Source organism: Ziziphus jujuba, chromosome 9 (assembly GCF_031755915.1).
Source record: "Ziziphus jujuba cultivar Dongzao chromosome 9, ASM3175591v1".
In the NCBI taxonomy this organism is placed as follows: domain Eukaryota; kingdom Viridiplantae; phylum Streptophyta; class Magnoliopsida; order Rosales; family Rhamnaceae; genus Ziziphus; species Ziziphus jujuba.
Window position 1 is genome coordinate 1,252,571 of NC_083387.1, and position 19,061 is coordinate 1,271,631.

The window sequence follows — 19,061 nt, forward strand, 5'->3', positions numbered from 1 at the left end:
TAACTTGGCGCGTGAAAATCCAGAATTACCGTGAACCAAGCTGCACTAGATTATCGACCTTAGATTCTTTCTCAGAGCTCACTGGGCATGACCGCCACGTCACTTGCCTTTCACACGTGTCACCTTTCAGAGGTCTATTTCTTTGGTCCTTTCACACTCTTCTCCCATGGGGTCGCAGAGCAGAGCAATATTCAGTCATGGTGTCAAAGGCGAGCGACGCTGCTGCCAAATTCAGAGTCAGTCTCTCTCTCTCTCTCTCTCTCTCTCTCTCTCTCTCTTCAAGGCTACTACTAATTTATTCTAAAAGAATTCTATGTCTGCTGCTCTTGATTATTGGAAAAGCTTATTTCCTTTTTCTCGGTTTTAGAGTGCTTTTTACATAGAAGCTTCTTTTGTCAGAATTGGGATGATTTTGACCGTGCAAAAACTGGTCAAGCAGCGATAATCGGTTTAATTTCCTTGAAAAAAATATCGGAGAATTGAAATTCTTGAATTTTACTATCGATGGGGGTATAATTGCGTTTTTTTTTTTTAATTTGATTTAATTATATTTTCAGAAACAAATATAAACAGTAATTTAATAACTTTTTTGTTGAATGTGGACAGAGATCACATGGAGAACAGCCAAGCGATGTTGTTGGAACCTTGTCACATAAGATGCATCAGATTAAGAAGCAAATCCAAGCAGAGAGAATTGTTTCGGTTAAAGTATTTTTTTTTCCTTTTCTGTTTATATATATATATATATATTATGCTTTTTGTTGTGTTTGGTGGAAAAGGCCTTAGCATTCGCTTTCAGTTTCTGGAAAGAGTGTGAATTTGCAAAATAGATGACGATATTAGAAGCCCTGTTGAAGTAGCTTATTGAAGTAGCTGGTTATACCATGATCAGGAAAAAGTTGAAAAGAATGCAAAGAAGCTAGAAGATCATGTATTAAAGATTTTATCAACAGCTTCAAGTTCATTTACAGAGGAAAATGGGAGTGCGAGAATGTTTGCTCGGAGAATTGAACACCCTTTGTGCAAGTTGAGTGGATTGGCTCAAGGATATGGAGATAAAGACCATGTCAATTTTCACGAAGTTAGTTCCCCATCAAGTTCCAAGCTTCCACATACCGAAAAGTTACCACCTTACACAACATGGATATTCTTGGACAGGTATTTTAGACTTTTAAATTCATTTCTTGTTGATTCTTTTTATTTATTTATTTTTTATTATTATTTTTTATTTTTTTTGGTATACGGAAAATTTTTTGTTTCTGCTTGTTCTGTTATCTCAAATTTGAATTACACAGCACAGAAACCAGAGAATGGCTGATGACCAGTCAGTGGTCGGAAGGAGACGGATTTACTACGACCAACATGGCAGTGAAGCGCTCATCTGTAGTGACAGTGAGGAAGAGATTCCAGAAACTGAGGAAGAGAAACATGAATTCTCTCCGGGCGAAGATAAATTGCTTTCGTAAGTTTAAATGAAATGGTGCGACATAGAAATAGTGGCAAGCTAGCCAGTATGGTGAAAGAGAATTGAAGAAGAATTGTATCCTTGTTTTTTCCTGATATCTAACTTGTATTGACATTTGCTTTTGGCGGTTAACCTGATGATTGACCTGCTGCCTGAAGTATTCCAGGCAGAAGAGGAATGCCATGCCCATGTGAAGATTATTTGGTTTTTTATTGAATTTGCAGGATGGTCTTTCAAGAGTATGGACAAAACGAGGAAGTGACAAAAAGTGTGAGCCATTTTATTGGGGCCTCCACTTTGGAAATCCAGGTATTCTGGTTTGCTCTTTATTTACTTTTGGAGGATGGTTATGTTCTTATTGCTTATGAAATATATTTAGAAAATGCAAATTTGCTTAGAGATGTTTATGATTATCATATTTGCAGGACCGCTACAACACAGTTAAGGAAAAGAACCAAGAGAAAAATGACACAAAAGGTTCTGGAGAATTTGGATCTGATAATGGAGTTTGGCTGAGCAAGGGTCTTAGTGCTGCTTTAGATTCTTTTGATAATCTTTTTTGTCGTCGTTGCATGGTATGTAGTAACATTATATGTTCAAAGATAAATTGGATCACCAAACCTTGGGTTTCTTTAACTTCAATTCTTATATGCTCACATCTATCCAACAGATGTTTGATTGCCGTCTGCATGGCTGTTCCCAACCTCTAGTCTTTCCTGTAAGAAGCATTATTGCTTTTTCTGTTTTCCATCTTTCAATAAACTTTACATCCTTTGTTGATGTATTTATAAGAGGTTTGCTTGACCAGACTGAAAAGCAGTTGTATTGGTCTGAACACGACGAGGATAGGAAGCCTTGCAGTGATCACTGTTACCTTAGGGTATGACTTCTAGTTTGCTTATATTTGAGAAGACGTTACCTTTCCACATTTTGAATATTGAGCCACCCAGAATATTTTTCCTTCATGTCTAAAATGAGCTTTCATGTGGCAGTTGTATGCAGGCACATCCATTGTTGTGATTACCATTTTGTAATCTATGTTTAGTTTAGGTGTTTGCCAATTTTGCAATGAGAGTTCAAAATCTTATCTCATGTTAATTTGTTACAGTTAATAACTGGCAAAAACTTGCCAGAGGACCCAAATGCTGATTCTGTGCATAAGATGAAAACAAGAAGTTCAGAGAGAGAGAGCACTCCAGCATCCCCTAATGCTGAAGAACATACTGCACATGGTAAAAGAGACATAGTGAATAGTGAATCATGCACTCTTCAGAGAACTATTTCTGTTGCATCAGAAACTATTTCAAGTTCAAAATCTGCAGCCGGTGATTTAAATGCAGATGTACCTGCAATGAAAATAGACCATGAAAATTTGGCAAAGCGCAAGGCCATGAAGCAAACAGATACTGAGCCACATGACCTGGTAATGGTTTCTGATGATTTCAATGCTTCATGCAAAAAACAGAAGAGACTAGCTGCTTTGGATGCAGAAAGTGGAAGTACCAATGAAATTCAGGTCCAGGATTGCAATTTCAGTGCCAAAAGTAGCCATCTGGATGTTGGTTTGCATAAAAAAATTGAACTTCAAATTCCCACTAATAACTCTGGAAGTGCTTCCTATGATGAATCTGGGGACATAGTCAGAGATGAACAAGAAGATGACATGGAAGTACTTGAACTGAAGCAGTTTTCAGAATCCACAGGACAAATTGAAAGGGTTTCTAGCAGCTCAGAATGGAAACTGATGGAGAAAGAATTGTATATGAAGGGATTGGAGATATTTGGCAGAAACAGGTAGTCCTTTCTTAGATTGAATATAGCAAAACTGCAACATGGATCATTTACCCCATATCTTGATGGAACATGAATCCATTAGGATATGCTAACTAGGTATCCATACAATTCATTTTTGCTAACTAGATATCCACACAATTCATTTTTGCAGTTGTCTCATAGCGAGGAACTTGCTTTCTGGTTTGAAGAGTTGTATGGAGGTGTCCACTTACATGCACGAGGGTGGAGTTTCAATGCCTCATGGATCTGTTGTTGGGCCAAGTTCATTTACAGAAGACAATGGGAAAACTGATACCGACCATACAGTAAGCATCATTATACTTTTACTTTGTAAATTCAGGTCTGCAGAATTATCATTTGTAGAAATCAGCGGGGATTCCTTTTCCCAGCTTAAAAATATAAATTGGAATTCATATAAAAAAATTTTATGAATTGATCCATTACTTGTTTTCTTGTGTTAGGACCAAGAGATGCCAACAAAGTCTCGGTTAATTCGTAGAAGAGGAAAGGCACGGAAGCTTAAATATTCTTGGAAGTCCGCTGGTCACCCATCAATCTGGAAAAGAATTGCTGATGGCAAAAACCAGTCTTGTAAGCAATATACACCATGTGGATGTCAATCCATGTGTGGCAAGCAGTGCTCTTGTCTACATAATGGAACTTGCTGTGAAAAATACTGTGGGTAAGTTGGATTTGGCTTTTACTTAGTTTAATGATGAAGTAAATGGAATGCATATAAGTAACACTGTGATGTTAGAGTATACTTATGGGTTATGCTAGGTACCTCGATTTGGATCTTGCTTACCAGTTGGATCAAAGTTAATACTGGCATTACAGCCTTAGTACTTAAGTGGAAGAAAAATCATTAAATACGTAAAAGATGTTTTTTTGCACCAAGGTTGGGGAAGGGGCATCATAGTAGGGAGGATCTTGCCTTGTGTACTGAGACTTATTAATGAACTAATGATGAAAAAAAAAAACAAAAAAGATTTTATGCCTTGTCATAAATCGCAAAACCAAAAAATTAGTAGGTTTCCAAGCTAAATCGTTGAGTTTGGGTCCCTTTAAGCTTACAAAATCAGATTTTAAGCTGCATTTGATATTTAGAGATTTTCACATAAACCCCACAATTTGAGTTACTTCAGTTTTCACTGCTCACTAAAAGTTCCAATAAATGCATGTAATTGAGCGTATAATGAAACCGATAATCTCCAACTAAGTCTAACTCTTTTAGGTGCTCAAAAAGCTGCAAGAATCGTTTCAGAGGGTGTCATTGTGCAAAGAGTCAATGCAGAAGTCGCCAATGCCCATGCTTTGCAGCTGGACGTGAATGTGACCCAGATGTTTGCCGGAATTGTTGGGTTAGGTAACAAGTTTCATCTATGCAATGCTGTTACTTCATTGATGTTGGATACCTTTTGTTTGCTTTGATATGTCTGGTTTTCTATTAAACATTGTGAAATTGTTCTGCATCTCTTAGGAAATTTAAACCTTGTTTGGAACAAATAACAGAAAACAGAAATTAGTTAGTTCCTGAAAATAAATTATCGTTGAGCAAATCAAGACTAATTTCTTCTAGATTTTTTTCCTTCATTCATCCCCTGGAATATACGCAACATCTGGTTTCTTTTGCTGATTACTGAACTTTCGCCTAGCTTGGGCAAGTGATTACTGAAGGTTATCATATCCTGATAGTACAAAAGAAACATATACTTTAAGATAATACACTTCATTTATTTAGTTATTTACCAATGGACAATTGTTGGACGACCCTTGAAGAACTTTGAGTTGGTTTATCTTCCAATTTTAGTCTAATCTTAAATACAAAACATGTCTATGTTAGTCCTTCTGATCTCTAATCTGGGTGTAGAAGGTTTTTTCACCTTTTCACACACCAAATGCAGTTGTGGAGATGGTACATTAGAAGAGCCACCCAGACAAGGAGATGGTCAATGTGGAAACATGAGGCTCCTTCTGAGGCAACAGCAGAGGGTTGGCAATCTCAGTCTTTATTTAGTTGGTTGGTTATGCAGTTGGTGAATATTATTATTAATGATCATTTCTGCTTGCTCTTTTCTCTTCAGATTCTCTTGGCCAAGTCTGATGTTGCTGGATGGGGAGCTTTTCTAAAGGTTGGACTAATGTAATTTGTTTTACTTCCTACTATATTACTGAAATTCTTTTCACCGAATTGGATTTGTGTTCAGAACTCGGTCAACAAAAATGATTATCTTGGAGAATATACTGGTGAACTTATTTCCCATCGAGAAGCTGATAAGCGGGGCAAGATATATGATCGTGCAAACTCATCATTCCTTTTTGACTTGAATGATCAGGCAAGTTATATTTGGGCTTTAAAATTTTCAATAAGATATTCAGGTTAAGTGTCCCTTTGAAACATGCTAAAATTTTCTGTCACCGATTCATAGCTTCCTTCACTTGTTATGAAAAATGAAACGAGGGGAGCTACAGGTTGAATCTTTTTCTATCCTGTTATGGAATGCTTTCAGCAGAAAACTGTAGCCTACTATGAATGCATACTTGCTGGTGAAATGAGTTTTTACTAGATTTTTCAAATTGAAGAAAAATGTGTTTAATGAAAGAGGATACTTATCTTGAAAAAGTTTTCTTCCTCTCAATCATTGTTGTTATTTTCCATTTCTGGCAAGAAGGAATGCCTTATTACTTCAGCATTATAACATTTTGAGATCTTACACTAGCTACCTTTATTTTTACAGTATGTTCTAGATGCTTATCGGAAAGGAGACAAACTAAAATTTGCAAACCATTCATCTAATCCTAACTGCTATGCAAAGGTATATTCAAGTTCCAGTGATTCACAACACATTACTTTGTTGTCGGCTCAACTAGAACACGGTCCTCTGCAGGTAATGTTAGTTGCAGGAGATCATCGAGTAGGCATTTTTGCCAAGGAACATATCGAAGCTAGTGAGGAGCTCTTCTATGATTATCGTTACGGACCAGACCAAGCACCTGCATGGGCTCGAAAACCAGAGGGTTGTAAGAGAGATGATTCATCGGTCTCACAAGGCAGAGCAAAGAAACACCAATCTCATTGATGATGGAAAATGACATGGGGTTGACATGTACAGAATTATGAAACCTATTAGGAAGAAAATTATCCCTGCAGATCGGCTTGGGAGAAGTCATACCAGCTAGACATCGAAAAACCTCACTAAATTCATATATTGCATTTATACATGTTAATAACTTAAAAAGCCCAAGCGTGGTTGTTTAGACCCTTATACAGGTGAATCAAGATTAAAGTGAAATACGATGAATAAGCTAGAATTTTCTTCTTGCAATTGTATTAAATTATATAATAGTCACTCAGTCGAAGATGATGATGGTGCTTGTGGCAGAAGAATGTATTTCTATTATGACAATAAGGGAATTGCTTTTATCGTAACGATATGAGAGTTACTTTGTTGGTACGATATGAGAATAGTGTGCCTTTGTTTTGAAATTATGCCCAATAAGGACATGAAAAGTCGATCGACATGATATGATTCGGTGTTTCTGATTCAAGGCGCTTGATGCTTTGGGTGGTAGCCAATAGAATTTGTTGACCCACGCACCAAGAGGGGTAGAGCAGCTACCTATGCTGTGTTGGACATCTATGAAGGAATTCTAACCCAAAAAAAAAAAAAAAAAAAAAGAAAAAGGGTACAACAAATGAAAGTTTACAAGCTATCTGCGAGCTCAAAAGATAAAATAAATAAATTGAAGAATTTAAGAATCCACAAGAACAAACCGATTTTAACCATGTTTAGACCGCAAATAAGCATACAACATCTCATTCCAGGAATCAGGAACGCCAGGAAGACACCAATGACTGCAATCCTGAATACTTGAAGAAAAATATTTCCCAGGTGTTTTTCCATACATAGAAGGATGACCATCAATTCTATATCCAGACAAACTAGTTATATTTAAGATAGTAACAGGAGTTTTCATCTGTTTTATGACCTCCTCCAATATTATGTTTGTCTCAGGAATGGCAGTGATTGACGTTCTCTCAAGTGGTCGAGTTGCTTCTCTACAATGCCCGCCTGAATTCCATTTGCCTCCACTGTTTGATGGATAAATAAAGAAACCATTTTTTAGCAAGTTACCATGAAGAGGTTCAAAATACAATCTGCGCAGATCCTGAAATGGGAATTAAAGGGAAAACCTGAAATGCGAAGGGGCAGAACTTCGAAAGAAAACTTGGGTTTTGCTTGGATTGATGTGTCTGTCAACCCACAACGCCCATGTCGTCATAGCTTTTCTGAAAGCTGTTGAAACATTGAGCCGGGGAAGAAGTTGACCCTCTTCCTGATAGAAATTAACTCTGTTTAAAGCGCTAAATGTTAGAACAGATAATAAAACTTAGTAGGAATTCAATAGTAGGTTTGGAAAAAGTAGCATTAACTAGGACTCATACCAAGACCTATGCTCAAATGGTATTGCACTTCACATGCCAAAATCATATGGTCATTATGTAGCTGAGCAGTAAAAACCATCAAGGATATGATTCCAAGTCAGAACTCCTTGGAAATTCTCTAAACCATATTCTTGCTTGTACCAAAATAAATATGAGATCTCTTATCCAGCCTAAACGATGAAATTCATGGTCCCATTGCAAACAAATTGCAAAGCTTTTTTGGTTCAAAAGACCATTGATGAATCTTCATACCGTGAGCCTAACTGCACTTTTCTATAAATATTGACCTCTACGGCTAAACCTTTAAACAAACGTAACATCAGTTTAGATCCTTCTTCAAGATTGGAAACTAACCCGGCTTTGGTTTTGTCATGGGACCACCAATGGCCAGTGTTGAAAACCAAAATATCAGCTTCTTTCCATCTGGAAGAGCTGCGATCAGTACCATCGATTCTCAATGTCTGTATCCGTTTCCGCCCCAACCTTGCCATGCGCTCTCGAACTAGGAAATGCGTCACATAAAATTCAACTGTGCATTTATAGTCCTGCAAAAGAGCAAGCATCATAAAGTCAAATACTGAAAATCCACCCCATAAATCGAACTTCAATGGAAAGAACAATTTTCCGCAGAGTTACCACAAATTTGAAACTATAATCGCCCTTCTTTTTGGTGATTCTTCGCCCGTGCGTCTCATAGACCCTCCTTGGATCTTTTATAGCTCCAAATAACATACACAGCATGGATTCCCATTGGTTCCTATTAATCGAATCTCCCACAAAAACTACTCTTTTCCCTCTTATCAATTCCAGCATTTTTGTTGCATTGAACCTATGGATACAATACAGCTTCAAAGACCTCAAAAATTGGACTTCAAAAATTGGATTCTTTTGCTATATTCTGTCTTAAACCAACACATTACATAATATAGAACTACACTCGGTTTAAAATAACTTTCAAGCAAATATACATTTAAACTGAATTAATACCTTGGAATCTCACAATCTTGCGGCTGCCATCTCCACTTCATGTAGCTTTTGTCTGATCTTCCATTACCCTCACAATTAAAACCTTCATCTATAAATGGACAGGAACGATTCGTATACAATGGATAGCTCTCGTCATAAACCCACCTCCCTTTTGTGACATCGCAACCTCTTATACCCTTCCTTTCAATTCTATCGCTACTTGAGAGTATAATTTTTTCAAACGGAGTTGGTTTACTCTTCTTCTCTTCAATCATCTTGCTTCTTTGAAGATCAATCTTGTTAAACGCAGTTGCTCTATCATTTTTCTCTTGAATTTTTAGACTATTTGAAACTCCATTCTTCTCAGATAAGTTCCCAGTTACATTTTCTGCTAATGTATGAAAATTACCTTTAAAGCCGCCACCTTTAGTTTCTTCCTCTTGTAGCACTTTGGATTCATTGTTGTCTCTCTGAATCCCACTGGTGACTGAAATCCCGCCGAACCCAGAAGCATTTTCAGGCTTGCTGAAGTGGGTGTCGATCAAAATCGAGCTTTTCGCACCAGTTGCTGAAGAATTTCTACTGAAACCAGTCAAGGTCTGAACAGTTACTGTGGGTTTGAGGGAGGTATTGTTTAACTTAAAATTGGTCTTTTGGCGAACTGAAGGAGAGGCTTTTATGAACCAAATGATAAATAAGATAACCGATATGGTAGATGACCAGATTGTGAAATGAGACACCAATAATCTAGTCGGTTTGAAGGAGAAACTTATCTGCTTCTTCATACCTGGTGAGGAGAAGATAAAGATTTCCAAGAAAATCAATAAGGATTCATTAAGAGTTGGTAGAGTCAGGTATATAAGCATGTGTTTGGTTCCAATGAAGGAAAATATATAGATAAATATATACACCAAATCAGTAAAACGCGCAAGAAATTTTGTAGAAAACTCGTCCAGAAAAGAAACTGTAAGAGATGGGAAAGAATATTTAACAAAAGAAGAAAGAAAAAATGCAAATGAAATTACTAGCATATCCTCCTATGATCATCTGTTCCTACACGATGGGATTTAATAAGAAAATACAGCTCATCCATACAGCATCAGCAGTGACTCATCATTTGCTTACAGCAGGAATAAGAAAATCAATTATTGATTAATAACTTTTTCCTAATCACATTATTAAATTATTGATTAATAAATAATAGACGGGAATAATTGATTAATCTATATCCATCTGTATATAATTTCGATCAAAAAATTCTAATCTCAATGAATATATTTCATTGTTAATTGTTAAATAAAAAGCCCCTTCCTCGAAAAACCATGTTGGCTTCCACCATACCTGTACGTTTACCCTCCAATGTGTTAAATGGTATTTACTTGCCTTGGCACTCTAAAAAGATAGTAAAGTTAATGACCTTACTTAGTTTTAATAAAATTCTCTAATATAAACGTTAACCCACATTTATCAGATTCTCCTTTCTTTTTTCTTTCTTTTTTCCCAGATATGGATTTTGCTCTCTGGTTGCCATTTCTTTGCTTTCAAGGGATGCTAACCATTGGAGTGTGGGATATCTGAATTAATGAAAAGGGATACCATATCTCTTTGTGTAGCAAATTAATGGCAATAAAAGAGTGAAAATATGGAAAATTGTATGGAACATTGAAGACAGACATGGTATCCTATTCCAATCCATCGATGGAGATGTGAAATTTAGATTCTTGGTCCTACTTCATCTCCTCACATGTCCTTGTTTGCTACCTACGGTTGTAGCCAAAATAGGCACATCATGTAAAAGTAGGAAAAGAGCTTTATATAATTCGAAAAGCGAAGAAAGGAAGTTCATGAAAGAGTTGAGCATAAAATCAAAATAAAATAGGAAATAAAGATAAGTCCAATAAATACTTAAGACACAAGTTTTTGGATTTTCTGTCAATAATGCTGTCAACATCAACATTTTGCATCGTGGATTCGTGCACACCTCCATGCAACTGCCCACGTCCACCCAAGGCTTGCGTGCATGTGGCCGCCTTCCTATCCAATAATTGAGACGAAGCCCAGTCCATTTTTGTCAACAACCAGGCCCAAATATACTGATCAGATACAAATAAAATTTAAGGATAATCGTTTGGGATGCAATGTTCTTTAACAATAAGAATTACACATCAAGCCGGACAGAAAAATCTAACCCAACCCTGAAAAATAATCACATGCCCTATTCTGTAACCCTCACAAGCAGAAACAAATAAAGAAAGAAACTGCCTCAACATGTTATTCCTTCAATTTCTAAGATGAAAAAACAGCTTCAACAAGGGCATGCTTCTTGTTTGGATATCCAAACCCCAGTAAATGGTTGATATAAACCTTGCCATCTTTAACAGTAGCTGATGTGGCAATTCTATGCCTAGGCCCGTAAAATGTTGCCGAAACAGAAGCTGTTTCCCACCCATCAGAGCTCTCTACTAGTCTTGAAGGATTTCCTGCAACAACAAGCTTTGTTGGAGAAAGTAGCTCAAGCCCATCTCCCATACTCAGTGGCCCTCCAGACACCTTAATTACCTTCACTTCATAATCTCCTCCATTTGATATATCGATCTTAAACAGGTTTCCACTGAAAGTGTGATCAACTAGCAAAAACCCATCCGGGTGGTAAACGATTCCGTTTAGTCCTACCAGGTTTCTGTACCACTCTTTTGGAGCAAAGAGAGGGCTTCTTATGGATGAAACCAATTTGCCTTCTTCACTAACCTTCCAAATTTTGTTTCCCTTGGCATCGGTAACGTATGCATTGCCTTCTGCATCCACTGCCACGTCATCTGCGAATGATTTCTCGTCACCTACATCCAATTCCATGGGGAAAATGCAACATAGAGATCAATTTCTCAACTTTCATCAAAGCATTTTTTTGCGTCATTATTATTTAATTAGTATCATAGTTTTTTGAGTAATATTATATATTATTAATGATGACAATAGATTCAATGTTTATATCACTTTTCTATATACATTGGATTCCCTACTACGATTATTGATTAACTTGACTGTCTTGTCAGGCATTTATTAACCGGAATCATTATACCACAAATAATACCCACAAGTACCCGTATAGAAAAAAATAATAATAATAATCCATCCTAAAATATAACTAAATTTTCTAATACAGTATTTTTATTGTAACAAAATGATTCATCTATATTTGACAAATTAAAGACGTAATTCTCTGCATTCACTAACCTCATATCTTGGGATAGAACAAAACAGGAAACTAGGTAATACAAAATTCCAATTCCGCACCCAATTGATCAAACTTCAATACCGACCCCAATTTAAGGCACAAAATCTTCAAGTTTTAGGTCGTTTTAGGTGGACCTGAGCTACACTTACTAACTAATTAAAGGCACCAAAAACATAAAATAACGGCCACAAAATCCCAAAATGACAAAGGTGTAAAATGTGAAAAAGCCTTAAAAAGTGACAGTGAAACATAAATCCGACACGGTCATGCTCGTAAGCCATACCTACTCACTACCCACTAAACGCAACACGACAAAATCTAGTTTACAAAACAAACTTACTTACTTGGACCGCTGAGTTGGGTGAGAAACAGCCTCTTCCACGTGGACAAATCATAAGCCGACAGCGCACCGTAGCGATTCCCTAAGAGATCGGCAGTCACCAGTAAGAGGCGATTCCTGGAGGTATCGATTAGCAGACCCAGTGAAGCATTCCCGGCCAAGTCAAGGTCCTTGATCACCTCTACTTCTTCCAGAATAGTCTCCCGCGAGTGGACCTCCGGCACCGAAATCTGACCGACGCCGCCGCCCAAAGAGGAGACGATGAAACGACGGTGGAGATTGTCCCACTTGGCGCACTCATGCAGCCAGCCGTTGCTGTGGTAGTGGTAGACATGGGTGGTGGGTTTGGCGAGCTCCAGGGAGATGAGGAAGGCGATGGGAATGGCCGAGAAGAGGAAAAGGAGGAATAGAAATTTGGAGGAGCAGAGAAAGGAAGCCATTATTATTGTTTTTTTTTTTTTTTTCCCCCCCTCTCTTTTGGGGGTAGAGAATGAAGGGTTTGGCTTTTGGAGCCTGTTTTAATCTACATATTCTTGTTATTCGGAAGTAGGAAGGAAAAGATTAAAAGATTCCCAATTTTGGCTGTTTTGATTGTTGCCTTTGGATTCTTTTATTAATAAAATTCTGTTCTCTTTCTGTTTCCTACTGCTGACCTGCCCAACAACTTTCTACCATATTTTTCTTTTCTTAGGATGACAATGTAATTATAATTAAACAAATATGCTCTGCTTTCTGTTAATTTTTTTTGGTTTTCTTTCATGAGCTTCCTTCTTGCTAACAATGTTTAGTAAAACTAAAACAAATAAGGTTTGAATTTTTAGCCTAATATTACCTAATTCAATTAATATAATATTCTTAGTATTAACTCATCAACTATGATAAGTATAAACAATTAAATCCATCATCGGTTTTAATTCAAGGTTAGTTTATATACCTTATACTATACAATACTAATTAAAAAACTAATATATGTGTTTTACTATACATCTATTCTAAAAGTCTAATTACTTAAACTTGTTCAACAAATCTTATTTTTGAAATTTAGATATTAACTTCAAGAGTTTACCATTCGCATCTATTTGTTCAATAAAATTTTTAAATTACCTTAGTCGTTGATGTCCTTAATTTTTTACTAAATGCTATAAGTACAAGTAACACATCTTTTGTTTGTATGATCTTAAAATAATTTATAGGTACATAGCTCCGAGTATTCTGTCAACGGATGAGGTAATAGCTTTGAATTCATAAAAACACTTGGAAACCCAGACACGTGACAGCTGGAAAATCCTTAATTAAAGGAAAAGCAAAGTTTAGCCAGACAACCATGCAAATGAAGTGTGAAAACACAGTATAATCCATGGTAAATGCTCTTTGTCGGCGGATTACATATCAAAATTCGGAGCTGATGAATCTCTAATAACAGCCTTTTATGTGAATTTGACAAACACCCTATTTTTCAAAACACTGCCTGAAGAGTCTTAAACGAGTTAATTGTAAATTTCTTTTCAAGAAGAAAAAACAGCCTCAACAAGGGCATGCTTCTTCTTAGGATATCCAATACCAATTAGATGGTTGAGATAGACTTTCCCATCCTTCACAGTAGCCGCTGAGGCCAATCGATGTTTAGGCCCAGAAAATGTTGCCAAAACAGAGGCTGTTTCCCACCCATCAGAGCTCTCAACTAATCTCCCAGATGGATTCCCCGCGACCACAAGCTTTGTTGTAGAGACAAGCTCTATTCCGTCCGCAAAAGTCAACGGCCCTCCGTCGACTTTAATCTGCTTGACTTCGTTTCCATTGGCTATATCCACCTTGAACAAGCCGCCACTGAAAGTGTGAACAACTAGCAGAAATCCATCTGGGTGGTAAACAATTCCGTTTAGTCCCACCAAGTTTTTGTACCACTCTTTTGGAATGAAAACAGGGCTTCTAATGGTGGCAAGCAATTTTCCATCGACTCCAACCTTCCAGAGCTTATTGGAATTGGCATCGGTAACGTATGCGTTGCCTTCTGGGTCAACTGCAACGTCTTCTGCGAACGATTTCTCATCGTCTACGCCCAAGTGGGTTAACAACCAAAAGAATATTATTTAAGTAGTTTAAAGATGCTTGAAATTAAGCAAAATAAAACCAATCTATTAGTTACGTGCTCACTTGGAGTAACATAGAATTCATATTTGGCACACAAACTCGTCAAACTAAAACCTACCATTTTTATTAATAAAATAATGAAATAGAAGTTGGTTGTTTTGAATCTTTCAAAACTTACTTGGACCGCTAAGTTGGGTATGAAACAGCCTCTTCCATGTGGACAAATCATATGCCGACAATGCCCCGTAGCGTTTTCCTATGGCATCAGCGCTCACCAAAAGCACTCTATTCCTAGCCCCATCAATCACCAGCCCCAGTGAAGCATTTCCAGCCAAGTCAACGTCGTTGACCACCTGAACTTCTTCCAATATAGTACCCAAAGAGTGATTCTCCGGAACCAAAATCTCACCGATACCGCCACTCATGAAGGAGACAAGGAATCGATGGTGGAGAGCATCCCACTTGGCAGACTCACGCAACCAACCGGTGCTGTGGTAGAGGTAGACATGGGAGGTGGGCTTGGCTAGCTCCAGAGAGATAAGGAAAGCGATGGGGATAGCTGATAAAAGGAAGAGGAAGAAGAAGAACTTGGCGGAGCATAGGAACGAAGCCATGGTTGGGAGGCCTGACGAGAACTCGGAATTTTAGGTCTCGAGTTTTGAGTTTAAAAGGAGAAAGAGAGAAGAAGATTTTTTCCTTTGTGATATCCAACTTGTCTGTTATACGATTTTATATAATAGTACAACATTATATAATATTTTTTATATAATACGATTTTAAATATCTTTTTCTTTATAACTATTTATTTATTTATGCACCTACCACTCTACCAGTCGATTACAAATTAAAAATACCATTGCTTTTTCCTAGAAAATATAATTTCCAGTCTTCATTTTTTTTTTTTTTGGTGAAAGAAATATAATGTCTTGTCGATAATACATAAAGGGTGTTTTATTATTTTTGTTATTTTCCTCAAGTTGCATTGCGCGTGTATCCTCCCTATTGGTTCTTTGACTTTGGGCGAGCATCCCAATGTTATTTAAAATTTTGAGCTTCTTATTTTGAAAATAACTACGGCGTCGTAAATAATATGGTGGACAAATCATAGGTCTTGGGATAGAAAAACCAAGGCGCAGCCTAGTTATGACTTTGGCTGCCAGCCAGCCAGCCGTGTCTACTTGACTACTACCACTCTCCACTGATCATCAACCAGAGCACACCAAAAAAACATAAAAATATTCGACCTTGTGGAAAATGCTTGCGTTTGAATAATGAATATCCACATTTAGAAGGGCATTGTTTTCATAGCCTAGATTGCACATCGGAGTTGTTGATTTGGATCTACTTTTATAAAGCAAACAGGATTTTCAAATAGCTGTTATATCTTATTACCCAAAAACAAAAACATCTGTTATAATTTTTTTCACAGGCATTGTTTTACACATTTTAAACTGTTACTGTTCACTTTGGATTTAGTTTTAGGATGGTTAAGACAAAAACTATTTGCCACGGTTACAAGGCCTTACAGCTGTGGCCTACTGCAGATTGATGTTCCTAAATTTTTGAAGGATATGACGAGCAGGTTTTGTTTCTAGTTCTATTGCTGAAAGGATTTTGGCTGCTTGTTTGGCAAACAAAGGCTAGCATGCCAGTTTGGCAACAAGGAAACATGAAGTTTAATTTACAGTAATTAAAATTTCAATTTTGTAATTCCCTCTATATCTAATTGAACCACCACTAAGCAAACTATAAGCATGCATATTGAAACAAATGGTTGGCATAAACCAATCTGAATCCATCAAACTAAGTAAACTGAACTAGTTTGATTCAGTTTGATTTTTTTTTTTAATAATTAATTCGGTTTAGTTAAGATTTAAAATAATTCAAGCGGATCCAAATCGAACACATATATTATATATCATTTTTATAATTAATTATATTTTTAATATATTTTATTTTTTTAAATTATTTAATGAAAATATATTAATAATATTAAATTCAAATTACTTTAAAGTAATTATATTTTTTAAAAAAATTTATTAAAAAAATAAAAAATAATATAGCATTTAATCCGACCAAATTGAATAAAAAATAGTTATTTGGTTTTTCTTCACAATTCAGTTCAATTTGCAAAAATACTGAAAAAAGAGCAAATTGAACCAATGCCCACCCCTTATTGAAACTCAGTAATTTCCTGCTATATCATGCATTTGCTCAAGGTGTTCAAAAGGATTCAGATTAATATAAAATTTCATGGTTCATACAGTCCATGGTCTTAATTATAAAATTGAGACTATTTCAGCCTCTAGAACAAAAAGAGGATGAATGTTTATATATAATGGATTGTTTATATTGTGGTAGATAACAGTACATGATCATATAGAGGCATGCTATAGATCAAGATGGCAACCAGAATTATTAGCATTCTATTAAATTTTTAATTAGAATAAACGATTTTTTTTAATCAATTATAAGCAGAATAAATGCCATCTTTTATTGAATTTCTTTAGTGCTAAAAATTTAGTCTATGCAATGAAATATATGCCATTATCACTTCACCTTTGAATAAGTACTCTTAGCTAGAATGCAAGGTTTTTTTCATTTTTTCAAATTGACTGATTGCTAGCTTCCAAAATAATTATTTATTTTTGCATAAAAATTATTGTGAATTAAAAACATCGTTGTTTCACTAGATTTACGATTATAGCTAATTTTAATTTATAATTTTGATTATACATCATTTTGAAATTATTTTAAAATGAAAATCAACTTGCAAATACCTTCAAAACAATTATTGATTTTTTTCTAATTATTTTATGCATTTTATAAAAATAATATATTTCATTGAATTATTACTTTTGTAGTTTTATTTATTTCAAAAAAAAAAAAGTATGATCTAATGGTGGCCCCAGGAAAAATTCCTGTTCAGTCACAGTTTGATAAAATACCATGACTTTAGAATCTCCTAAATTAATTTGTAACTTACTATTATTGCACCCCAATTAGGATTATTTTTCTTTACTTATTCTTCATACGATTTTATTTATTTATTTATTTATTTTAAAACAACAGCAACAAAAACAAAAAGGCAAACAAAAACACACGCTGCCAAAATCATCCAACACGGCAACACCCACGCTAAGCAAAACGGCAGAAGATGCTCAAATCAAAAAAACCGGAAACGTGTAGCAGAAAGTATCTAATTTCTCTTCCTTCCTTGCGCAATTACTACAAATAAAAACACCCAGACATTTTTTATTTTCTAATAAAAACACCCAGATTCATATTTCCAATTTAATCCATCACATCTATTTTGTAACGAAATATTTAACCTTGCAAAGTTCAATATTAAAATTAGTTCAAATTACGTATGAATTGCGAAGAGACCAAATTATAACCCCAGCAAACAAACGATTTAAGCATTAAATTTTATATAAATATATATTAAAAAAGTTTTTTAAAAAAATGTTTCTGTTGAATAAAATATAAATTAATTGTTATTTATCACTACGAGGTTATAATTGTTCTACAATTATTGAGGTGTTCAGACAGATTTTAGTATTTACTTGGCACAATAGATATATTTGCCAGGAGAAAAACTAGTATGCATCCGTGGTACCAGCTCAGATGGTACCACTCCAAGTGGTGTGAATAAAAACCGCTAAAAGGAAAAACCAACCAACCAAACCGCACCGGCCTAACTTTTCCGGTGACCGACCCCCGGTCGGTTAACCGGAACTGGTGAAAAGGTAACGGTCGGCTTCGATTTCCCACTTTGCAAAACAGTCTGTCACCGAAACCGTCCGATACATCATCGTTTCTTTATGCCCACTGTTCCTTTGAAAAGTACTTTTTCGAGGGAAAAAAGAAAAAAATAGTTAGGCAAGTTTTAAAGCAACAAACACATAACTTCAGCATATCAGCCCAACTATTAAACCAATGAATATAAATCTTAAAATCATCTCAATCTCATTCACACACTTGTAATAATAAACAGAAAATTAATATTCGTAAATTTATTATAATATTAACAAATTTTTAAAAATTGACCAACTTAAAATCTAACATACGGATTTTATAAAAATTATAAATATTAGCAAATATACTTAAAATGAAAGTGAAAAGAAAAACGAAACACATACATCCATGGAGGAGCTATGGTGGCCAGTGAAGTGCAAGTCCGGCATGGGTGCAAGTGACCCAAAACTTGAAAATGAGAGAGATAGAGAGAGGGGAAAGATGAGAGAAAGAGAGAGTGCGAGTGAGAGACAGGAAAGAAAAGAAAGGTAGGTAAAGGAGGGATCGACTATAGCGCAAGTGAGTAGGGAAAGAGAGACGTGGTGGGTTGGCAAACGGCAGTGGGCTACGGAAGAGGGTGGCCGGAGACGGAGAAGCTGCGGTGGGATATGAGAGTGGAAGTAGTGTGTGTGGCTGAGAGAGAGGAAAGGAGAGTGTTGGAAGGAAGGGCACACTGACGGCCGCAACTCAAAACTGAAACTGATGGGTTTGGTTTACCACATTTGCTTAGAGTGCCGACTTCTTAGCCTTCTTTTTTTTTTTTTTTTTTTTTGGGGTGGTTTTACTTAATCATCTTTATTTATTTATTTATAAAATAACCTTTATATTAGTTTTAATGCTAATATTTGCCTCTTGTTTTTTTGCAACATCTTCTCAAGTTGTTTGAATGGTTTCATTTTTATAATCTCATAGATTATACAGTCGA

General features: G+C 36.0%; 4 protein-coding genes across 9 annotated transcripts; 1 reads left to right on the top strand and 3 right to left on the bottom strand.

Annotated features, from left to right (window-relative positions):
* Positions 1-79: 79 nt before the first annotated feature.
* Positions 80-6,717, top strand: LOC107426143 (histone-lysine N-methyltransferase EZA1). 6 transcript variants are annotated; one of them, XM_025077863.3, is made up of 18 exons: positions 81-236; positions 400-510; positions 607-708; positions 893-1,158; positions 1,301-1,462; positions 1,690-1,774; positions 1,891-2,040; positions 2,136-2,183; positions 2,274-2,345; positions 2,574-3,259; positions 3,411-3,564; positions 3,721-3,941; positions 4,494-4,625; positions 5,164-5,251; positions 5,344-5,391; positions 5,467-5,595; positions 5,998-6,075; positions 6,148-6,717. In XM_025077863.3, exons 2-18 carry the CDS (start codon positions 505-507, stop codon positions 6,337-6,339), a joined length of 2,619 nt encoding a protein of 872 aa, XP_024933631.2. In that variant the 5' UTR covers positions 81-236; positions 400-504; the 3' UTR covers positions 6,340-6,717. The 6 variants fall into 6 exon arrangements, with proteins under 6 accessions (XP_015891735.2, XP_024933633.2, XP_024933631.2 ...); XM_016036247.4 differs by lacking the exon at positions 400-510 and having other exon boundaries at positions 2,574-2,697; positions 2,806-3,259; XM_016036245.4 differs by lacking the exon at positions 400-510.
* Positions 6,718-6,975: 258 nt separating this feature from the next.
* On the bottom strand, positions 6,976-9,726 carry LOC107426145 (protein trichome birefringence-like 6). Its single transcript, XM_016036250.4, has 5 exons — positions 8,694-9,726; positions 8,343-8,535; positions 8,061-8,251; positions 7,455-7,613; positions 6,976-7,352 (listed from the first exon to the last, which is right to left on the bottom strand). Exons 1-5 carry the CDS (start codon positions 9,701-9,703, stop codon positions 7,040-7,042), a joined length of 1,866 nt encoding a protein of 621 aa, XP_015891736.3. The 5' UTR covers positions 9,704-9,726; the 3' UTR covers positions 6,976-7,039.
* A 787-nt stretch (positions 9,727-10,513) lies between these two features.
* LOC107426110 (uncharacterized) lies at positions 10,514-12,831 on the bottom strand. Its single transcript, XM_016036210.4, has 2 exons — positions 12,252-12,831; positions 10,514-11,509 (listed from the first exon to the last, which is right to left on the bottom strand). Exons 1-2 carry the CDS (start codon positions 12,685-12,687, stop codon positions 10,959-10,961), a joined length of 987 nt encoding a protein of 328 aa, XP_015891696.3. The 5' UTR covers positions 12,688-12,831; the 3' UTR covers positions 10,514-10,958.
* Positions 12,832-13,578: 747 nt separating this feature from the next.
* Positions 13,579-15,074, bottom strand: LOC107426112 (uncharacterized). The gene is made up of 2 exons (XM_016036212.4): positions 14,517-15,074; positions 13,579-14,300 (listed from the first exon to the last, which is right to left on the bottom strand). The coding sequence occupies exons 1-2, from the start codon at positions 14,950-14,952 to the stop codon at positions 13,753-13,755; spliced, it is 984 nt and encodes a 327-aa protein (XP_015891698.2). The 5' UTR covers positions 14,953-15,074; the 3' UTR covers positions 13,579-13,752.
* Between the last annotated feature and the right edge of the window lie 3,987 nt (positions 15,075-19,061).

Bases quoted from the DNA above. Each gene is read 5' to 3' on its own strand.
- LOC107426143 (XM_016036245.4), top strand. From the start codon at position 198: ATGGTGTCAAAGGCGAGCGACGCTGCTGCCAAATTCAGA. The intron at 1,159-1,300 runs GTATTTTAGACT...TACACAGCACAG, and splicing joins ACATGGATATTCTTGGACAG to AAACCAGAGAATGGCTGATG. The intron at 3,565-3,720 runs GTAAGCATCATT...TTCTTGTGTTAG, and splicing joins AAACTGATACCGACCATACA to GACCAAGAGATGCCAACAAA.
- LOC107426145 (XM_016036250.4), bottom strand. From the start codon at position 9,703: ATGCTAGTAATTTCATTTGCATTTTTTCTTTCTTCTTTTGTTAAATAT. The intron at 7,614-8,060 runs GTTAGTTTCCAA...CGCTTTAAACAG, and splicing joins CATGACAAAACCAAAGCCGG to AGTTAATTTCTATCAGGAAG. The intron at 7,353-7,454 runs GTTTTCCCTTTA...TCCATCAAACAG, and splicing joins TCTGCCCCTTCGCATTTCAG to TGGAGGCAAATGGAATTCAG.
- LOC107426110 (XM_016036210.4), bottom strand. From the start codon at position 12,687: ATGGCTTCCTTTCTCTGCTCCTCCAAATTTCTATTCCTCCTTTTCCTC. The intron at 11,510-12,251 runs GTAAGTAAGTTT...AATTGGATGTAG, and splicing joins CACCCAACTCAGCGGTCCAA to GTGACGAGAAATCATTCGCA.
- LOC107426112 (XM_016036212.4), bottom strand. From the start codon at position 14,952: ATGGCTTCGTTCCTATGCTCCGCCAAGTTCTTCTTCTTCCTCTTCCTT. The intron at 14,301-14,516 runs GTAAGTTTTGAA...ACTTGGGCGTAG, and splicing joins TACCCAACTTAGCGGTCCAA to ACGATGAGAAATCGTTCGCA.